This window comes from Pleurodeles waltl, chromosome 9 (genome assembly GCF_031143425.1).
Source record: "Pleurodeles waltl isolate 20211129_DDA chromosome 9, aPleWal1.hap1.20221129, whole genome shotgun sequence".
NCBI lineage: Eukaryota > Metazoa > Chordata > Amphibia > Caudata > Salamandridae > Pleurodeles > Pleurodeles waltl.
The window spans coordinates 290,516,563-290,539,723 of NC_090448.1; the positions used below are offsets into that span (position 1 = coordinate 290,516,563).

At 47.6% G+C, this 23,161-nt stretch overlaps 1 protein-coding gene across 1 annotated transcript in view; it reads left to right on the plus strand.

Annotated features, from left to right (window-relative positions):
• The window catches only part of RRP9 (ribosomal RNA processing 9, U3 small nucleolar RNA binding protein), a 220,574-nt gene that overhangs the window by 75,283 nt on the left and 122,130 nt on the right, over positions 1-23,161 (plus strand). The window contains exons 8-11 of the mRNA XM_069206752.1: positions 14,080-14,172; positions 14,292-14,392; positions 15,405-15,539; positions 22,920-22,982. Of these exons, the coding sequence (XP_069062853.1) occupies positions 14,080-14,172; positions 14,292-14,392; positions 15,405-15,539; positions 22,920-22,982 (392 nt within the window). The remainder of the gene's footprint in view (positions 1-14,079; positions 14,173-14,291; positions 14,393-15,404; positions 15,540-22,919; positions 22,983-23,161) is intronic.

The window sequence follows — 23,161 nt, forward strand, 5'->3', positions numbered from 1 at the left end:
TAGCTGCACTTACATTAACTTACTATTTTGATTTTTTAGATATTTGTTTCAGATTCAAGAAGTTTTTCAGTTGTGAGGGCGGCAGCTGTGTTTTATTCTCGAAGTGTAGGGTGGGGGGAAAATTACTGCAGGGGGCTTACTATTTAACAGCACATCACAGCATGGGCTGAACATGGGGGGCCGTACTGAGAATACACTGGAAATACCTATCATGACACATCACACTAGAGACTCTGAATTTACACTATCTTGAAATGTTAATGGCCTGAACAATAAATTCAAGCGAGGGATGATGCTGGGATATGTGAAGAAATTACCCCTCAAAATTCTCCTTGCTCAAGAGACCCACTTGCTAGGGATCATAATACCTTCCTTGGCTGTTACAGCTACATTAGTGGTTATCATGCAGGGCTTGCATGTGGCGTGGCCATCCTGCTGCACAGTTCCTTCCCCGTGTGTCCTTTTTAAAAAAAAAAAAAAACTTTTTTTTAGAAGTAGTAGCAGACAGGCTGAGAAAATAAAATTTCATATCTGGCACGCTAAAGGGGCTTAACTTGGACCTCAGTCTGTGCCTATGTGTGGAGAATGTAGAACACAGAAGGCCTCTACTTCGCTCATATGCTTATCAAACACTTGAGACTGAACTACTACTTTCTCCCTGCAGAAGTCCTGGGTGGTGGTGGGTGCCTGGATACTTCCACACTCCCTCCAAGACAACTCACATTGGAGGTAACACTGGAAGACCCCTTGAAACAAGGATAAACAATGTAGGCTGAAATCCTGGTGTTTGCAGGAAGTGAAATTGCGGTAAAATCTATGGGAGGGTGTAGAGGCCTATTTGGAGATCAATTCCAGCTCAGAGATATCTAGTGCAATCCTCCAGAAGACCCTAAAATTGGTACTAAGGGGCCAAATTATTGGCCACCTTGCAGGCAGCAAAAAAGGGTAAGGAAAGGAGGAGTATGCCAAACTAGACCAGCAAATGCTTCACCTTGAGCAGCTGAACGTTTGATCCTCTTGTGATGAGTCTTGGTGACAGCTGGCAGTGGCTAAGGCAGCCCTACAAACACTGACAAGACCGAGAAGCTGCTCTATTGACTCACCAACAGAGAAATGAAGGCTAGACTAATAACTAAATTTGTGTTCCCAGTAGGAAAACGATATATGCATCTCTGGAGATTTCAGATGTGTACACAGGCTACTATGAAACTCATTGTAGGTCCCAATCACTTCGGGATCTGGAGCACCAGCATCCAGTAGTGCGGTAGCTGATATTCTCAAAACTGTCTGCTTTTACCAGAGCTGTGCTAGACAACCCACTGACCGAGGAGGAACTAACCGAGGCCATTCAGGTTTTTCTGCGGGCAAAGCGTTAGAACCAAATGCTTTCCCTCTAGAATTTATTAAAGCCAGTGCCTCCTGTCTGGTCTAATGCCTGCTGTCTATGTTTAATAAACTCTATGGGGAAAAGAAAACTGCTCAGGGACCTGTGCAGGGTCACTACTGCTGTCATCCCTATGCAAGGCAAACCGCCTGCAGAATGTGTCTCCTGTAGGCCACTTTCCATAATTAATACAATAGCCAAAATAGTGACCAAGGCCTTGGCCAATTGGATGGTCAAGGTGATAAGTTATCTAACGAAGATCAAAACAACTTATGCCCAAAGGGGGAACTCTACAATGCATCTGCCTTGTGAAGCTGGCGGAGGCCCACGCAGACAAGCTGAGAGAGCCAACGGCTTTGCCACTGTTGAACTTTAAAAAGGCCTCTGATTCTGTTGAGTGGTCATTTCTCCACCAGCTATTGAAAAAAAATGTGCTTTAGATCCTGTTTCTGATGTTGTGTACCGGTACTCTGTGGTTCCCCTTGGCAAGGGTATGTGTACGGCGTACTGTCAACCATTCTAGATGCCACTGGAAACTCATCAAGAATGTCCTCTGGAAATCGCCTCCAATTCCACTGACCCCAACCCAGTTCAACCCCACTTTTCCTGACCATGGTGTTATTGGCATAGTGGATTGAGTGGGATGCTCAGGTGTGGTGGTGGCAGGTGAAGGTGGGTGTGTGGAAATGCCTCCTTGGCATGGTTACCCCCTCACTTTTTGCCTTTGCGGATGCTAAGTTTTGATTTGAAAGTGTGCTGAGGCCTGCTAACCAGGCCCCAGCACCAGTGTTCTTTCCCTAACCTGTACTTTTGTTTCCACAATTGGCACACCCTGGCATCCAGGTAAGTCCCTTGTAACTGGTACCCCTGGTACCAAGGGCCCTGATGCCAGGGAAGGTCTCTAAGGGATGCAGCATGTCTTATGCCACCCTGGGGACCCCTCACTCAGCACCGACCCACTGCTTGCCAGCTTGTGTGTGCTGGTGAGGACAAAACGAGTAAGTCGACATGGCACTCCCCTCAGGGTGCCATGCCAACCTCACACTGCCTATGCAGTATAGATAAGTCACCCCTCTAGCAGGCCTTACAGCCCTAAGGCAGGGTGCACTATACCATAGGTGAGGGCACAAGTGCATGAGCACTGTACCCCTACAGTGTCTAAGCCAAACCTTAGACATTGTAAGTGCAGGGTAGCCATAAGAGTATATGGTCTGGGAGGTTGTCAAACACGAACTCCACAGCACCATAATGGCTACACTGAAAACTGGGAAGTTTGGTATCAAACTTCTCTGCACAATAAATGCACACTGATGCCAGTGTACATTTTATTGTAACATACACCCCCCTGAAACCTTAACCAACTACCCGTGTAGGCTGACTGGTTTTAGCAGCCTGTCACACTCGAGACATGTTGCTGGCCACATGAGGAGAGTGCCTTCGTCACTCTGTGGCTAGTAACAAAGCCTGTACTGGGTGGAGATGCTTATCACCTCCCCCTTGCAGGAACTGTAACACATGGCGGTGAGCCTCAAAGGCTGACCCCCTTTGGTACAGCACCACAGGGCACTCCAGCTAGTGGAGTTGCCCGCCCCCCTCCGGCCATGGCCCCACTTTTGGCGGCAAGGCCGGAGCAGATAATGAGAAAAACAAGGAGTTGTCACTGGCCAGTCAGGACAGCCCCTAAGGTGTCCTGAGGTGACTCTGACTTTTAGAAATCCTCCATCTTGCAGATGGAGGATTACCCCAATAGGAATAGGAATGTGACCCCTCCCCTTGGGAGGAGGCACAAAGAGGGTGTACCCACCCTCAGGGCTAGTAGCCATTGGCTACTAACCCCCCAGACCTAAACACGCCCTTAAATTTAGCATTTAAGGGCTCCCCTGAACCTAGGAACTCAGATTCCTGCAACCTAAGAAGAGGACTCTTAAGCTGAAAAACCCTGCAGAGAAGACGGAGACACCAACTGCTTTGGCCCCAGCACTACTGGCCTGTTCCCCCCCCCCCCCCCCCCCCCCCCCATCTAAAGACACTGCTCCAGTGACACTCTCCCCAGGGACCACCGACCTCTGAATCCTCAGAGGACTGTCCTGCTCTAGAAGGACCAAGAAACTCCTGAGGGCAGCGGCTCTGTTCACCCAAGACTGCAACTTTGTTTCAAAGGAGCAACTTTAAAACAACTGCGTTTCCCGCCGGAAGCGTGAGACTTGCTACTCTGCACCCGACGCCCCCGGCTCAACTTGTGGAGAAACAACACTTCAGGGAGGACTCCCTGGCGACTACGAGACCGTGAGTAGCCAGTGTTGCCCCCTCCCCTGAGCCCCCACAGCGACACCTGCAGAGGAAATCCCGAGGCTCCCCCTGACCGCCACTGCCTGCTTCCCAGATCCCGACGCCTGGTAAAGACTCTGCACCCGCAGCCGTGTGTTTGCACACTGCACCCGGCCGCCCCCGTGTTGCTGAGGGTGTACTTCCTGTGCTAACTTGTTTCTCCCCCCCCCCCCCCCCCCCCCCCCCGGTGTCCTACAAAACCCCCCTGGTCTGCCCTCCGAAGACGCGGGCACTTACCTGCTGGCAGACTGGAACCGGGGCACCCCCTTCTCCATTGAAGCCTATGCGTTTTGGGCACCACTTTGACCTCTGCACCTGACCCGCCCTGAGCTGCTGGTGTGGTAACTTTGGGGTTGCTCTGAACCCCCAACGGTGGGCTACCTTGGGCCTAAACTTGAACCCGTAGGTGGTTTACTTACCTGCAAAAACTAACTAACTCTTACTCCCCCCAGGAACTGTTGAAAATTGCAGTGTCTAGTTTTAAAATAGCTATATGTGATTTATTTGAAAACTGTGTATGCTATTTTGATTATTCAAAGTTCCTAAAGTACCTACCTGCAATACCCTTCGTTTGAAGTATTACGTGTAAAATTTGAACATGTGGTTCTTAAAATAAACTAAGAAAAGTTATTTTTCTATACAGAAACCTATTGGCCTGGAATTGTCTGAGTGTGTGTTCCTCATTTATTGCTTGTGTGTGTACAACAAATGCTTAACACTACTCCTTTGATAAGCCTACTGCTCGACCACACTACCACAAAATAGAGCATTAGTATTCTCTCTTTTTGCCACTATCGTACCTCTAAGGGGAACCCTTGGACTCTGTGCATACTATTCCTTACTTTGAAATAGTGCATACAGAGCCAAGCAGTGGGCATTGAAGACCACATTCCTCTATCTGCGAATGGTGTTCTTTTATTCCTGCAGATGCCAGACCACGCAATAATGCAACTACTACAAACTCTAACAGTCTATGGGGAGGTCTTCGGGTCAATCGGGACAAGTCAATGGTGGGTCCTATCTTTGGAGAGGGGAGATGGGACTTCCTGAGCATGCCAGACATCACTATTCGGCAGGCAATTTTCGCTAGCTTGGGGTGTCCTTAACTTGAGACCAACAGGAGAGCTGGGTTAGATGTGTATAAGAACAAGCTTAAAGCCCTTCCATGCTTCAGCTCCCTAGAATTCAAAAGTACCATGGAACCCATATTAGTCAAGGGGATGTCACAGATTTACAAAGTACAGTTAATGAATATATCATGATACCAACAAGGGTTTGAAGGACAAATGGGAGCATGACTTGGGGGTCCTGTTGGATGATGAATGGACAGAGGCAAAAATTGTAGCCAGGACCCTAGTAATCCTTGAACAATTGCGCCTCATCCAGCTGAAGGACTTCCACAACGTTTACTTCACCCTGAAGACCCTACGGCGCATGAGCATGATCCTTGACCCTGCTTGCCATTGCTGTAAGATGGAGACAGGCATAATTTTACATGTAATTTGGGACTGTATGATAATTCAGGGATGTAGGAAGTTGGCTCTGTATGTGCTATTTCAAAGTAAGGAATAGCATGCACAGAGTCCAAGGGTTCCCCTTAGAGGTAAAATAGTGGTAAAAATAGATAATACTAATGCTCTATTTTGTGGTAGTGTGGTCGAGCAGTAGGCTTATCCAAGGAGTAGTGTTAAGCATTTGTTGTACATACACATAGACAATAAATGAGGTACACACACTCAGAGACAAATCCAGCCAATAGGTTTTTATATAGAAAAATATCTTTTCTTAGTTTATTTTAAGAACCACAGGTTCAAATTCTACATGTAATATCTCATTCGAAAGGTATTGCAGGTAAGTACTTTAGGAACTTCAAATCATCAAAATTGCATGTATACTTTTCAAGTTATTCGCAAATAGCTGTTTTAAAAGTGGACACTTAGTGCAATTTTCACAGTTCCTAGGGGAGGTAAGTATTTGTTAGTTTTACCAGGTAAGTAAGGCACTTACAGGGTTCAGTTCTTGGTCCAAGGTAGCCCACCGTTGGGGGTTCAGAGCAACCCCAAAGTCACCACACCAGCAGCTCAGGGCCGGTCAGGTGCAGAGTTCAAAGTGGTGCCCAAAACGCATAGGCTAGAATGGAGAGAAGGGGGTGCCCCGGTTCCGGTCTGCTTGCAGGTAAGTACCCGCGTCTTCGGAGGGCAGACCAGGGGGGTTTTGTAGGGCACCGGGGGGGGACACGAGTCCACACAGAAATTTCACCCTCAGCGGCGCGGGGGCGGCCGGGTGCAGTGTAGAAACAAGCGTCGGGTTCGCAATGTTAGTCTATGAGAGATCTCGGGATCTCTTCAGCGCTGCAGGCAGGCAAGGGGGGGGTTCCTCGGGGAAACCTCCACTTGGGCAAGGGAGAGGGACTCCTGGGGGTCACTTCTCCAGTGAAAGTCCGGTCCTTCAGGTCCTGGGGGCTGCGGGTGCAGGGTCTCTCCCAGGCGTCGGGACTTTAGGTTCAAAGAGTCGCGGTCAGGGGAAGCCTCGGGATTCCCTCTGCAGGCGGCGCTGTGGGGGCTCAGGGGGGACAGGTTTTGGTACTCACAGTATCAGAGTAGTCCTGGGGTCCCTCCTGAGGTGTTGGATCGCCACCAGCCGAGTCGGGGTCGCCGGGTGCAGTGTTGCAAGTCTCACGCTTCTTGCGGGGAGCTTGCAGGGTTCTTTAAAGCTGCTGGAAACAAAGTTGCAGCTTTTCTTGGAGCAGGTCCGCTGTCCTCGGGAGTTTCTTGTCTTTTCGAAGCAGGGGCAGTCCTCAGAGGATGTCGAGGTCGCTGGTCCCTTCGGAAGGCGTCGCTGGAGCAGGATCTTTGGAAGGCAGGAGACAGGCCGGTGAGTTTCTGGAGCCAAGGCAGTTGTCGTCTTCTGGTCTTCCGCTGCAGGGGTTTTCAGCTGGGCAGTCCTTCTTCTTGTTGCAGGAATCTAATTTTCTAGGGTTCAGGGTAGCCCTTAAATACTAAATTTAAGGGCGTGTTTAGGTCTGGGGGGTTAGTAGCCAATGGCTACTAGCCCTGAGGGTGGGTACACCCTCTTTGTGCCTCCTCCCAAGGGGAGGGGGTCACAATCCTAACCCTATTGGGGGAATCCTCCATCTGCAAGATGGAGGATTTCTAAAAGTTAGAGTCACCTCAGCTCAGGACACCTTAGGGGCTGTCCTGACTGGCCAGTGACTCCTCCTTGTTATTCTCATTATTTTCTCCGGCCTTGCCGCCAAAAGTGGGGCCTGGCCGGAGGGGGCGGGCAACTCCACTAGCTGGAGTGTCCTGCTGGGTTGGCACAAAGGAGGTGAGCCTTTGAGGCTCACCGCCAGGTGTGACAATTCCCGCCTGGGAGAGGTGTTAGCATCTCCACCCAGTGCAGGCTTTGTTACTGGCCTCAGAGTGACAAAGGCACTCTCCCCATGGGGCCAGCAACATGTCTCGGTTTGTGGCAGGCTGCTAGAACTAGTCAGCCTACACAGATAGTCGGTTAAGTTTCAGGGGGCACCTCTAAGGTGCCCTCTGTGGTGTATTTTACAATAAAATGTACACTGGCATCAGTGTGCATTTATTGTGCTGAGAAGTTTGATACCAAACTTCCCAGTTTTCAGTGTAGCCATTATGGTGCTGTGGAGTTCGTGTTTGACAGACTCCCAGACCATATACTCTTATGGCTACCCTGCACTTACAATGTCTAAGGTTTTGTTTAGACACTGTAGGGGTACCATGCTCATGCACTGGTACCCTCACCTATGGTATAGTGCACCCTGCCTTAGGGCTGTAAGGCCTGCTAGAGGGGTGTCTTACCTATACTGCATAGGCAGTGAGAGGCTGGCATGGCACCCTGAGGGGAGTGCCATGTCGACTTACTCGTCTTGTCCTCACTAGCACACACAAGCTGGTAAGCAGTGTGTCTGTGCTGAGTGAGAGGTCTCCAGGGTGGCATAAGACATGCTGCAGCCCTTAGAGACCTTCCTTGGCATCAGGGCCCTTGGTACTAGAGGTACCAGTTACAAGGGACTTATCTGGATGCCAGGGTCTGCCAATTGTGGATACAAAAGTACAGGTTAGGGAAAGAACACTGGTGCTGGGGCCTGGTTAGCAGGCCTCAGCACACTTTCAATTGTAAACATTAGCATCAGCAAAGGCAAAAAGTCAGGGGGCAACCATGCCAAGGAGGCATTTCCTTACAAGGGATACTGGGCTCGAATTTCTAACACACTAAAAGTGGTGGCTAGTTTTCCTTTAGAGACCCAAAAATGGCATTGTTGGGCCTGTAACCAGCCGGTAGCAAAAAGGGACACAGCGATTGGTGCTCTGCCGAGCTTCCCCACTCCTCCACAACCCCCCACGTTCTTTGAATGGCTGAGGGGTGTGGACTGTTGCTCTCCTGCAGAAGACTTGGTTTACAGGGGCAGGGGTTGCCCCAGTAACGTGAGGATTGACCAAGCTTTGTGGGAACACTTTGATACTATTAGATCAGCACTGGGCTCTACCCAGACAAGATTTAGCATTGCCTTTCGGTGGACTCCGTATAGTTAATCCTCCGACCACAAAAGCCTCACAGGATTGTCAGAAATGTGTGTGTGAGATGTTTGTCGTGTATCAGTGTTGTGTGCAGTTGTTACATTTGGGGAAAGATTTGGGTTGTTTATTGCTGATTTATAAAACAATAAAATGTTTTAAAATATTTCTCAGTCTTTTTTCTACTGTTCCACTTGCTGCAGTGCAGCCACAGGTTCTATAAATAAAGGCACTTGTACCCCACAGACGTAACACTAAAAGCCCCATTTCAAGAAGTGCTGGAAAATGGATACCCAAGGAATACTTTAGTGTACCTGTGTGACTTGGGGTGGCACTCAGGGTTTTACCTGTCTCAACTGCAGCATACCTGGCTGCGCCATGGAGCCAACTACTAATCTGCAGGCAGTACCACAGTCTTCTTGGGGCACCAATAAGGTAGACTACGCACATTTCTTACTGTGGGATCCTGGCCCCAGCTGATTCTGGTTTTTATTGCACTTTTTTTAAGTACATTTTTTAAGCTATGTGCTCTCAAGCTCAGTTTTAATTTTTAATGTTTTTGTTTGGGTATCGTGTTCCCTGGCCCTTCCTGTGGGGCACCTGCAATCTACCAGTGCTAGCCTTGTGTGATGTGTTCCCTACTGTACAGTGGAAAGCGAATAATCGTGCAACACTGTGCCTCCAGGTCTCCCTAACCATAGCAAACATGGATTATGGTTTGCTGCAGTATTTGTGTGGTACTGAACGTCCCTGGGGCCCATGGAGGGGTTTCGGAGTGGGGACTGCAAGGCGATCAGTGGGTCTTCAACCCCTGGCCCTTCCCTCCTTGGGTGGGATAAATAAGCATGGACTCAGTGGGAGTGAAAAATGGTGGAGCTCTCGCCATCCAGAGGAGCCATGGATTACGGTTTGCTGCAGTACCTGTGGTGCATTGACACTCCTTGGGGACCATTGAGTGGTTTCCAGGCAGGGACTGCAAGACGATCATTGCATCTCCAACCCCTTGCCCTTCCCTTTTGGGGTGGAATATTTAGAAGAATGGATTGGGAGCTTCTTCTGCAGTTGGTCCACTGAGACAGTGGCCTTTCCTGGTACTAAATCAACTGAGGAGCAGTAGCTGAGTTCTGGGCCCAGTATCCTCAGGGGCCCTGCCAGGCAGCCTGCACTCAACCAGGTAGCACAAACCTTGAATTTTTGGGTACTGTATGCTGTGTGCGCCTTAGGCCACGTTTGATGGGATTTGGATTGTTTTGCTCCTGGTGGCATACTGTAGCCACCAAGAGTTTATTTTAGACGTCCATGCCTCTAAACTTATGTTCCATCAAGTAGATGATTTTTTGCGCTCTTGCCCTTTAGCTTCACATCCTTCTGCTTTATGGCTGCTTAGCAGCACCTAGGACATGCTCCTTCTTCTGGACTTCTGGTTCTTCTTGGCCACTATCTTCCCCAGCCCCCCCCCCCCCCCACTGCTCTCCTGGCCTCTTGCATAGCACCTGTATTTTTACAGGAGGGTCACTCTTTGGGTGGTCGTACCCCTCAACACCTGTCCAGAGAAACTCCAGAGGATCACTCACCTCCAGGGTCCCGAGTAAACCACCCTTCTACTCCACCCCCACACCACGTCCCGTCACCCCCACCCCGGGGAATAGAGAAGCCAGCACCACTGGAGCCATAGAGTTCCAAAGTTAGGAGGTACAAGTCCAGAGTGGCCAGTCACTTGAGACCGGGTTTATCCATTAAGCGTCTGACTGTCAGATTCCATTCTTTTTCTTTCTTTCTTTCTCTTTTTTTTATTTTTTTTATTTATTTATATATATATATTATATACATACACACACACACATGCAGGAGTTATTACGTGATAGGGCAGAGTCCAAGAATGTGGATACCTCTGCCCAGTCCAGATATAACATCATCACTCCACACTTGTCCTATCCCTTCTGCATAACATCCTATGACTTTTCAGTCTGGTGACTTCAACTGGGCAAAAATTGTGGCCTGGAGACTACTAGTCCCCGCCCAATTACGCCTCATCCATTTGAAGTACTTCCACAGCGTTTTCTTCTCCCCAGAGACACTATGGCACATGAGCATAAACCCTGACCCCGCTTGCCACTGCTGTAAGATGGAGAAGGGCATTTTACACGTATTTGGGACTGTAAGATTATTCAGAGCTACTGGCCTCGAATATTCAACACACAAGTGGTGATTAGCTGTCCTTTAGATAGACACCCAAAAATGACATTGTTGGGCCTGTGGCCAGGGTAGGATACAAGACACCAGCTCCTACTGTGAATCTGATGCATGTTAGCAAAAAGGGGCTCAGAGACACTGCTGCTCTGCCGAACCCCCCCCCCCCCCCCCCCCCCAAAAAAAAAAATTCTGAGTGTGGACTATTGCTCTCTTGCAGAAAACTCGGTTTACAGGGCCAGGGGGTGCCCACAGAAACATGTGAGGATTGACCAAGCTTTGTGGGAATGCATTGATATTTTTAGACCAGCGCTGGGCTCTACCCAAACAAGATTCAACCTTCTCAGATCACAAAACCCACACAGAATTGTCAGAAATCCGTGTATGTATTTTCTCGTGTACCCGTGTTGTGCACAGTCTCTCTCGGTCTCTTGTACATGAGTTTTTAAGTGATGGCGCCGAGTCCCAGAAAGTGGACACCTCTACCCGTTCCAGATATGATGCATCATCACTCCACACCTTTTCAATCTGGTGATTTCAGCTAGTCAATGGTCACGTGTCCGAGCTTTATTTTCACCGCCAACTATCACTGCTCTAATTGCTTCTTTCCCACCAAAATTTCAAATGTTCCCCCTGGAGTGAATGGAGACCGAGGTCTAGCTGCTCCCTATTGTTTCCCCAGGAAGGGAATGTGAATGCAACTAGCCTGGGCAAATTCTACCCAAATCCTCTTCAATGAAAAAAGCGTAATCTCCTCCAGGCGACCATTTTGTATGGGGAAGGCTTTGAGCGAACTGCTGCCAGGAGAGTAGATAGCTTGGCCATCAAGGTAGTTCAAAGCCGAAATCTAAGGGCGGACTCTGAGAAATATGACCAAAACCCAAAGTACTTGCAGGAACGCAGATTTGGTACGGTATTTACAGTCTGTTTTCCAATGGAAAAAGATGCCAGACTCATCTGTAAATACAGATAATGCAAAGTAGTTGTTTTTGGGCCAGTGTTGTTCTACCTCAGTGGCTCTTAACCTTTAGACTTCTGTGGAGCCCCACTGAATCAGAACTTTAATCTGGGGATCCTCAATGACCCATTATTAGAAGTCGGGGACCCTTGGCCTAAGCAATTTCTTATATTTGAACCTCAAAAAAATAAACATATTGAACGCTCAAATATTGAAATATGATGTTTAATTCACAATCAAAGAAAACATTTCAAAATGTCACTTTTGTTTCTTTAATTGTATATGCTTTATGAATTTTAATATTATTTGATTTTGTAGAACCACAGCAGACCTGAGTAGGCCTTGCGGACACCCAGGAATCTTCAGACCACAGGTTAAGAACCATTGATCTGTAGTGTGCATACAGTTAAGCACTACAAACGTGCTATGAAGCGGTACCTTCTCTCACTATAATCAAAAAGAAATTACAATCTAAATTAGGTCTACCATAAACAATTTATTAAATGCCCCATCATCCACTAGCTACCTATGCGCAGACACTGAACAAAGTTAGATAGTATTTCCACTTGCTCAGCACGTTCACGTGTGCACACATGATCACTTTTAACCATACCAGGACCTTTCACCCCAGTTGAGCAGTATCCGAACTCCATCAAAATGATGGGCACTGCCGGTTAGTAGTCAAATCCATTTTACTGGATTTTGGTGAGTGAGGCTTCTGCACAACAGACAAAAACATTTGGCTGGTTCAAATGTGAAACATGTAGGAGGTTTAATGTGTCAGAACTTTGTTGTTCAAAAAGTTAAGATGAAGGTCTTGCCATGCTTGCTATCTCTCTTCAATCACTTCTGTTGCCTTTTCCGAAACATGAGCATGTGGAAATTAGGTGGGTGTGTGGCAAACCGAGGATGAGAGGCAGGATCGGGAGGGCAATGAGTCAAAGAGGGGATCTCACTTCTCCTGTAAAACTGAATTATCAGGCAGCTCGCATTCTAGTGATGATTGAACGGACTATTAGGATATTGGAAAAGTGATGACTATTCATGAACTAGGTATTAGTGAGGTCGTCACTATGGGACTTTAGTGGTAAGACGAGACCAACAAAACTCATATTGTTTTCCCAGAGAGAAGAACTCTGGAGGAGTGGGATAGCGTGGCCTCTCCTGGACCCCTAACAATATTTCCCATATCCCAGTAGAGCCGCACTTGCTAACCTTTTGTTTTCCCCAGCTCTAGGCACAGGGAACATGGTAAAGGCAGAACACTGCTAGTCCTATTTAACCAGCAGAAGATAAACAATTGAGTATGTAAAATGAACTTTCAGTTTAGGTAGCAAGACAGGTTGTCGTACCTACAGCTGAAACTTTGGGGCCTGTGTCCCAGGAACAGAGGCCACAGCCAGGAAGCTTATCAAATTTGAAACCTGCATCAGGCAATAACAAGGGCCTTAAGGTTAGGGTTCGTTATTTACTAGATACAACATGCTGTTGGACTCGGGAGTGGGTTGCAGGTGTTGGCATATACCAGTCATTTTGAATCATCCCCTTTTGTGAAACTAGCTCAATAATATACCAATGAGGCCTTTTCCTTAACGCCAACCTAAAATATGCCTGTATGTCTAAAACATGCTATAGATACTCTAATGGAGTGGGATCATTAGCATATCTCTGAATGCATGTGAATTTCCACTAAAGATTCTGGAAGGAGATCATAGGCCACCCTAAAGCGGTGATGAGCTTCTATATTTCAAACGACCAGTTAGTGAGCCCGACTGGGAACAATAAATCAGTAACTGGAAGGTCTGAGCTGGGATGAGTGGTGAATGATTTGCTTCTGCTGTGTACTGCAAAAATGCCACACTGGCTTGGAAATCTAAAAGGCACTGGGGGTTGTACGGTGGTTCTACAAGCTTTACAGGGTTAATAGTTTGGTGAGGAGACAAACTGAAATGGAACAGGCTTGGGTGGCGGGTAGGAAGCTAGTCCTCATAAAATGAATGGAAAAGCGAGCAGGGTGTTGAGAACTGCCTCAGTGTTGAATTGGAACGTGTTCATTTAATATTGTGGTGCTGTAAAGAGTGAGGTTGGGGAAAGGGGGGTTCATTAATGATACATGCCATGTGATTGGAATGACGGGTAGTCAGTCACTTGTATGACCTATGGAGGTGCCCAATGTTTACCTCTTTTGCTACGCTTTTCCTTAATACAGTGGTGCTTTACATGAAGTGCGTTATGTGATTTATGTGCTTCTCTTAACCCCAGGTGTTCCTTTTTTTTTTTTTTTTTTTTTTTTAAACATTTGCACTGTCCAGATCTCTACACCTGAACTCTAATATGTTTAATTCAGAACTTTCGACCTGCACTGTATTTTGCAGTACCTGAATAAGTCTGTCTGGTTTTTGAGTGATCACATGTATTTATGCAATTGTGTGGCTAGCATAAGCCTGCTTATCTGCAGGTTCCTAGTACACAAACTGTGTGACTAGATGTTTGAATGCGGTTTGCCTGGATTCTGAGTGTTACAGTCTGGTTATCACATTACATGCCTAATTTACCTGAACTGTGGTTTGCTGAAGTATTGTGCCGTTTCGGTTCACATATATCTGCTGTATTTCTATTCACATAAAGCTCTTCTGTTGTACTCATCATTTTGTTGTAATAAATGTTCTTTTCAGGCAACCGGAGACCGAAATAAACTGATCATGATTTGGGATCCTGCATCATGCCAACATCTGCACAAGTTCACAGGTCACCGGGGTCCCGTGTCGGTTAGTAACTTTTTTTCCCCTCTGTAGCAAGAGAAACGGAGATTAATTGTGGGACTGTGGGACTTTACATGGCACAACAACAATAGCCCTGATAATTTGTTGTCTCTTTCTGTATACAGGGCTTGTCTTTCCGAAAAGGCACACACCAGTTGTACAGTGCATCACATGATCGCTCGATAAAAGTCTGGAACGTAGCTGAGAATGCGTACGTTGAAACACTGTAAGTAAAGGTCTCATCACTTATTATTCAGTTGGAATATCAGGGGTTGTTGGCTGTAGGTGCAGTTAATTTTAGTCTTGGGCAAAATGGCGGCTCTAGGTGAGGCACGGCGAAACAGTTATCATTTCCATCCTGATTTTTCACTGCTGCGGGCGTTGAACTATCACGGCACCTGCTAGATTTCCTTCTTTGCTGTTTGTTGCCGGGGTAACTTTCCACACTTCAATCCTCTGCCCAATGATTAATTTGTAAAAGTGCCAGGGCCCGAAGTTTCAAACCGAAACCTTTGAGTGGCGCTGATGAGTTTTGGCATGCTGACTGTGCAGGGTGCATAATCTTGAGTGCATCTCTTGCCACGGTCTGCTCCCTTTATCTCACTCTTGCGCATTCCTGCTTTCTTCATTTGTCACAGTTTTTCCAACTTCCTCTTGCTCCTAATTTCCCCCTTGTGTGTTTTTTCTTGCTTGCTCTGGGTCAGTCTGATGAGGAAAAATAAGTGACAGCCCCCAAAAATGAGTGTCGGAGGGCCCCACCTGCAACTACCAGCCCAAATTAAGCACTGCCTCTGACACACAACTTCCAGAGACAGTGATAACTTCCTTTCTCCATAAAGTTTTTTTTGGCTAGAAAAATGAGTTTAGCACAGCGTTTAGAAAGGGTTTATGTAATTCAAGTGATCTGATCTTCTTCGTATGTTCACTCTCTTTTTCCTCTTATTTCAATTTATTTTCCTGTTCTGCCGGCAACCCCCTTTCCTCTCCCCCTGTTTTTGTACAGCCCACCCACAGCACTCAGTTCTGTGGAAAACACTGCCTCTGTAATTTTAGCTGTCACTAGTGATTTTATAAATGTCCCATGCTTTTAACATAAGTACTATAAAATGTTTTTGTAGCAGCTTCAGATGCTGTGTAAAACGTCTAAGAGTAATGCATTTGCTGTTATCCGAAAACTAACTAAAATTACTTTTCTCAATGGTGTTTTATTGTTACCATCTATCTTTTGTCTCTTGCAGATTTGGGCACCAGGATGTCATTACTGGATTGGATAGCCTGAGCAGGGAGCGCTGTGTTACAGCTGGTGGAAGGGATGGCACAGTTCGGGTTTGGAAAATCGCAGAAGAATCCCAGCTGGTGTTCCATGGCCACGAGTAGGTTTTCTCTCTGTCCCTTTACTCTCAGTGCAATAATGTGGTATAGATTTCAGAGCCTTCCACAATATTTAGTATCAATTGAATGTTTTGAGTTGGAGTGTTGTGCCCCTTTTTAAAGCAAGAAATTGTTGCTGGAGTTTCACAGCATGTTGAGTCTAAATCACAGCAGAGACTCGTCTTGTAGTTTATCTTTAGATGTATTCATATACCACCAACAAAACTAGCTGGCACAGCAGAGGGCATAGGCACAACGTCAGCAGGCACTCCCCACAGTTGTTTCTGCCTTACTGTAACCTAGATAGTTTGGAAACATTCCAACTGTGTGGCATATAAGCATTCTAAGGTGATAAAGGACTGACCCCAACACGTCTGCCACACCAACAAATACACAAAATGTATTTCTCTTGTCTAGGACAAGGGAAGACTAACTGAGCCATTTACATCGTATAAGAAAAAATAGAATATAATAAACTTAAAAATAAACATCTAGACATAGTATACAGAGTTACCTGTGAATGCTAGGGATGTTATGCTCATTTGAATGTGGCAGATAAGTAGAATGTTCTTCTTTCTACTCGGGTACATAATCCTAGAAATAAGGTTTCCTCCCGATCCATGAACTTTGACTGTTTATTGGTTAGTATTGGGATACTTGATCATAATCCTGGCCACTAGAACATCTAAGTTGTTATGCTGTTTTTTGAAAAACTTCTGCACTTGGATTATATTGCCTTACAGGGTCCTATTTGGTCACCACTTTCCAGAACCACTACGTTCTTTTTGACCTTAGCTATTCCTCGTTATGCTGCCATTGACCAGAAAAAAAAGTCCTAAAAGATTTAGAAACTTCCTGGCCATGCCGAAGAATATTGCAGATGCGTGATCACCCTTCTCCCACCCAGACTGCTAATATACTAACAGCCTCCGTTCTCTAGGGGACGACAGCCAACCGGCCCTTCGTAGCCTGAATGAGGCCCCCTACAACTCCACTGGCACTGTGATTGTTGCACTCTCACTCTGTTGGCTGCATATCCCTATTTGCTCATATCACTGCAAAATGAGGGTGATTCGTACACGCCAGCACATCTGTTCCTGTAGTGACCTGCCTGAAGCCCAGATCCATAGTCGCCCCTCTGGCTGATTCCTGATGGCCTACCCTCCCACTCCTTCAGTCACCCAGGCCATTCATGAGCAAGCCTCCCCGGCCCACGCCGAATGTGCTAGTCGCCCCCGCAGCCCTCTCCCACTGAGGCTGGTTTCAAAATCTACACTATAGTGGAGTTTGCAAGGTAAAAAAAGACTCCTCCATAAAACCCTTTATTTAATTCTCATCCCAAAAAGACCCCAGACACACCATACTGCCTCCACCTACAGAAGAGGGGATGGCGACCACTGGAGACGACCAACCCATCCCTAAGTACTACCTCCTCCTTGGGGACAACATTGGTGAAAACTGACCTTGAGCAGGACGTTGATTACCTCGGTTGCTGCTTGGCACAAAATGAACAATTATTGGACAGGTAGTCTGAAACAAAGTCCTACAACATACTTCAGAGGACCCACACTTTAGCCTCCAAGATAGGTGTGAGGACTTCAAGACCGGTCACGCCGCAACAATGTCTGCATCCGCGGGGTACAGCTACTGGGACTATTGCTGACCGTCCTCAGTCTCTCTCTGATGATGCTATCCTGGAGCGTGATGTGGGGACACAGATTCCCTCTAGATGGGGCACACAAGGTCTTACCCTCTGCCTAGTTGCGAAATGGAGCAGCTTAAGCCCCCTGTTATACGAGCTTTTTGCACCCCATATCCTGATCTTCAGAAGCCTGTTCAATTCCATTGCTCTCATAGCCATGGGTAGGTGTAAGGAAATGCCTCCTTGGCATGGTTGCCCCCTGACTTTTTGCCTTTGCTGATGCTATGTTTACAATTGAAAGTGTGCTGAGGCCTGCTAACCAGGCCCCAGCACCAGTGTTCTTTCCCTAACCTGTACTTTTGTATCCACAATTGGCAGACCCTGGCATCCAGATAAGTCCCTTGTAACTGGTACTTCTAGTACCAAGGGCCCTGATGCCAAGGAAGGTCTCTAAGGGCTGCAGCATGTCTTATGCCACCCTGGAGACCTCTCACTCAGCACAGACACACTGCTTACCAGCTTGTGTGTGCTAGTGAGAACAAAACGAGTAAGTCGACATGGCACTCCCCTCAGGGTGCCATGCCAGCCTCTCACTGCCCATGCAGTATAGGTAAGACACCCCTCTAGCAGGCCTTACAGCCCTAAGGCAGGGTGCACTATACCATAGGTGAGGGTACCAGTGCATGAGCATGGTACCCCTACAGTGTCTAAACAAAACCTTAGACATTGTAAGTGCAGGGTAGCCATAAGAGTATATGGTCTGGGAGTCTGTCAAACACGAACTCCACAGCACCATAATGGCTACACTGAAAACTGGGAAGTTTGGTATCAAACTTCTCAGCACAATAAATGCACACTGATGCCAGCGTACATTTTATTGTAAAATACACCACAGAGGGCACCTTAGAGGTGCCCCCTGAAACCTATCCGACTATCTGTGTAGGCTGACTGGTTCCAGCAGCCTGCCACACTAGAGACATGTTGCTGGCCCCATGGGGAGAGTGCCTTTGTCACTCTGAGGCCAGTAACAAAGCCTGCACTGGGTGGAGATGCTAACACCTCCCCCAGGCAGGAGCTGTAACACCTGGCGGTGAGCCTCAAAGGCTCACCCCTTTGTCACAGCCCAGCAGGGCACTCCAGCTTAGTGGAGTTGCCCGCCCCCTCCGGCCACGGCCCCCACTTTTGGCGGCAAGGCTGGAGGGAACAAAGAAAGCAACAAGGAGGAGTCACTGGCCAGTCAGGACAGCCCCTAAGGTGTCCTGAGCTGAAGTGACTCTAACTTTTAGAAATCCTCCATCTTGCAGATGGAGGATTCCCCCAATAGGGTTAGGATTGTGACCCCCTCCCCTTGGGAGGAGGCACAAAGAGGGTGTACCCACCCTCAGGGCTAGTAGCCATTGGCTACTAACCCCCCAGACCTAAACACGCCCTTAAATTTAGTATTTAAGGGCTACCCTGAACCCTAGAAAATTAGATTCCTGCAACTACAAGAAGAAGGACTGCCTAGCTGAAAACCCCTGCAGAGGAAGACCAGAAGACGACAACTGCCTTGGCTCCAGAAACTCACCGGCCTGTCTCCTGCCTTCCAAAGATCCTGCTCCAGCGACGCCTTCCAAAGGGACCAGCGACCTCGACATCCTCTGAGGACTGCCCCTGCTTCGAAAAGACAAGAAACTCCCGAGGACAGCGGACCTGCTCCAAGAAAAGCTGCAACTTTGTTTCCAGCAACTTTAAAGAGCCCTGCAAGCTCCCCGCAAGAAGCGTGAGACTTGCAACACTGCACCCGGCGACCCCGACTCGGCTGGTGGAGATCCGACACCTCAGGAGGGACCCCAGGACTACTCCGATACTGTGAGTACCAAAACCTGTCCCCCCTGAGCCCCCACAGCGCCGCCTGCAGAGGGAATCCCGAGGCTTCCCCTGACCGCGACTCTTTGAACCTAAAGTCCCGACGCCTGGGAGAGACCCTGCACCCGCAGCCCCCAGGACCTGAAGGACCGGACTTTCACTGGAGAAGTGACCCCCAGGAGTCCCTCTCCCTTGCCCAAGTGGAGGTTTCCCCGAGGAATCCCCCCCTTGCCTGCCTGCAGCGCTGAAGAGATCCCGAGATCTCTCATAGACTAACATTGAAAACCCGACGCTTGTTTCTACACTGCACCCGGCCGCCCCCGCGCTGCTGAGGGTGAAATTTCTGTGTGGGCTTGTGTCCCCCCCCCGGTGCCCTACAAAACCCCCCTGGTCTGCCCTCCGAAGACGCGGGTACTTACCTGCAAGCAGACCGGAACCGGGGCACCCCCTTCTCTCCATTCTAGCCTATGTGTTTTGGGCACCACTTTGAACTCTGCACCTGACCGGCCCTGAGCTGCTGGTGTGGTGACTTTGGGGTTGCTCTGAACCCCCAACGGTGGGCTACCTTGGACCAAGAACTGAACCCTGTAAGTGTCCTACTTACCTGGTAAAACTAACAAAAACTTACCTCCCCCAGGAACTGTGAAAATTGCACTAAGTGTCCACTTTTAAAACAGCTATTTGTCAATAACTTGAGAAGTATACATGCAATTTTGATGATTTGAAGTTCCTAAAGTACTTACCTGCAATACCTTTCGAATGAGATATTACATGTAGAATTTGAACCTGTGGTTCTTAAAATAAACTAAGAAAAGATATTTTTCTATATAAAAACCTATTGGCTGGATTTGTCTCTGAGTGTGTGTACCTCATTTATTGTCTATGTGTATGTACAACAAATGCTTAACACTACTCCTTGGATAAGCCTATTGCTCGACCACACTACCACAAAATAGAGCATTAGTATTATCTATTTTTTACCACTATTTTACCTCTAAGGGGAACCCTTGGACTCTGTGCATGCTATTCCTTACTTTGAAACAGCACATACAGAGCCAACTTCCTACAGTAGGACTCCAAGCTTTGACGTTCCTAACTCCTGAAAGCCTTCCTGAACGTAGACCTTAAACTCTTTGCTCAAGTGTAGAAAGCTGGCCATCTGTGGAGTGTACCAATGTAATGGGACACTATGCAGATGGTCCAGGGCGACCCTCCTTGGTTTACACGGGTTAGAATAATAACTCTAAATTCTCTCTTTTCTGGTAGTGTGAGCTATCAGAGGATAGTGTTAAGCATTTTTTGCACACACAGAGCCGGTAAACAGGACACACACTCAATAAAGAAATCCAAAACGAATTTATAAAAATAACTGTTTTTTGTATTAATTTAGACAGTCATCGTGTAAGTACGTTTCAAGTTGTCAGTTTTGAAGTCCCAATAAAGTACACTTGTACTTTGAACTTCAAACAGTAATGTTATCCTGTGGGGAATAAATATATACTGCATAGGGTCACTTAGCAACGACTTACAGGATGGTTCTGCTAGACTCAAGGTGAGTATGGGGCAAGGTCCAAGGCAGCACGAACAGGTCAACTCAGAAGGCACTGTGGGCGCAGAGGTGCGTTTCGGTGCCAGGTGCCCCATTCTCTTCAATGGAAAATGGTCCAGTGACAAAGGCTGCAGGCAGGTACTAGGGGGCCAATCAACCTGAACCCCCAGAGGAGCTCAGGTCTTGAGGGTCTTGGTCACGCAGGTACACCATCGGTCCATCTGGCTTGAGGGTCCATGTGCAATGGTGCTTTGTCTGGTGGGGTTGCGCTGGAGAAGATGTATGGTTCTTGATCTCTACGGAAGGAGGTTCAGGTAGTGAATTGGGGACCAGTATGGCCAAACCCAATGGTGGGCTTAGCTTTTGAGGGTCTGTGGACCCCATTGACACAGTTGTCTCCCTCTAACTCAAGCGATGGAACTCGGGTGCAGGGACGCTTTGAGGTGTCTTGTCGCGGCGGTCAGACATTCTTGTGACCAATTGACGAGGGGAAACAGGGCAGTGGGGCCACTTGATGCTGGCATGGCTGATCCTGACGTACCTTGACAGTAGGGCTGCCTTTGTGCAGTTGGAGCCTATTTTGGACTACCAACAAGCCTTGGTTGTTGCAAGAGGTCCAGGGAGACTCTGGGGAGGGATCAGTGTCTCAGGACTTTGGTGCAGTGGCGGGGCTGAGCTCCAAACAATCTTCTCCTAACTCATTGTTCCCTCAGCGGGCCCGATGGCCAGCTTGACAGAGTACCCGACTTTGCAAGCAGTGCCCATATGTATTATAATGCACCTTGCCTTGGGGCACTTACGGGCTGCTGCTGTAGGGGTGACTTACATGTAATACATGCAGTCACTATGGCATGGCAGACAGTGTGTGCCATGCTGTTTTTTCTTTCGAGGCTTGCGCTCTGACACTGTTTGGGTGGCAGGCTGTGTGCAATTCATCTGTGGGTCCCTTAGGGTGGCATAAGATATGGTGCAGCCCTTAGGGTTTCCTCTTTAGTACCCATGCCCTAGGTACCAGGGCTCCCATTTACTAGGTACTTAGATGGGTGATAAAGTCCGGTGCCAATTGTAAAACATTCAGACATACCTAGTTTTAAGGGAAAGAGAACTGGCTTTGAGGTCTGATGGTGCACTGTCAGCAGAAAACCAGCATCTAGTAGTTCTAAAGGAGGTGAAAAGTGAGGGGACATCTTCAGAGAAGTAAAGTTTCCTACATCAAGTCCTAGCTAACCACCTTAAATCTTTGCCGCCTGACTTAATCTGTGCAGTATCTCCTATCTGTGGATGCTGAGAAAGCATTGGATAGGGTGGATCAGAGCATGTTTTTTTGTAGTGCTGGACCATTTTGGTGGCCCCACTCCTATCCAAGACAGAATTCAAAACACTATTAATATGACCCAGTCAGTGACAGTGTGGCGCAGCTGTGGAAGCACCCTCATACACAACCTATGGTCTTGCCCCTGACTAGAGACCTTATGTGACTCTGTATTCTAGGCAAATCCAGGGTAGTGAGCTTGACAGACTCCCCAAGTTTACTCTCCTGGGAAGACCGCTGAGAACTTTATCCCCATCACTCTACTGTGTGCAAGAGCATCTCTCACATTTTTCTAGCCGCAAAGCAGGCGAGCCTCAACCTCTGGGGGAAGCCCTCTATTCCCACAGACAAGCACCGGCTTAATAAATTGTGGTTCCTATTGAGCCAGGAGAATTTTGCTCACAAAATACTGGATAAATCCAACTCCACAAACTCTGGGATCCAGTTCTTCTCTGTTGGAAATCCGACGTCCTGGCCAGGACATACTTTCCGAAGCTTTGCTCTTTGGACCTATTGGACACAACACAGTTATCATACAATGGAGTGACCTTCCTGACTGATTCTGACGTGTAGGTTGTAATGCTCTGATGTCCATGATAAGGGTCTGGGTATGGAGTGGAGGGTGGTGGTGATTGTTCCCGACCACGTTGGTTATCTCTTACTGCAAGCAATGTTTGTATGCCTATTAAAAATGAAGCCTTAATTAAAATCATTGAAACAGAATTTTCCTGTGCCGCCTGCCAAGTGGTGGCTTGAGAATTTTGTGAACAAGCCTAGAACATCTTCACTTCATTTTTTTATTTTGGTGGTTGGCTTGTGGAGAACAAACAGTAGTACCAGGAATCCAGCTGGCATTGAAGGGCACCCAAAATAGGAACTCTGTCCCCTCTTCCGGTTTTCCCACCCATGAAATGACTCCTCACCACTTTGTCTGCTGTCCCAGCTTTTTCCCCATTTATTTTCTCCATTCCTGCCCAAACTCAATCATGCAATGGCACTTTTTGATCTTTGATTTTCTTGCCCCTTTCTAGTGGCTCCATTGACTGCATCCAGCTGATCAACGAAGAGCACATGGTATCCGGAGGGGATGATGGGTATGTAGCTGAAGTTATCATTTCTCTCCAAGACTGTTCAGTATCACAACACTCCTAATAAAGATACTAAAACACTGTTATTCGGTTACATCCTGTAATGGCATATACCAATAATCCTTACAAATAGCTTGTCTGAAATGCTGCCACTTCCGTTCTAAGCCAGTAAATTCTCCACCAGA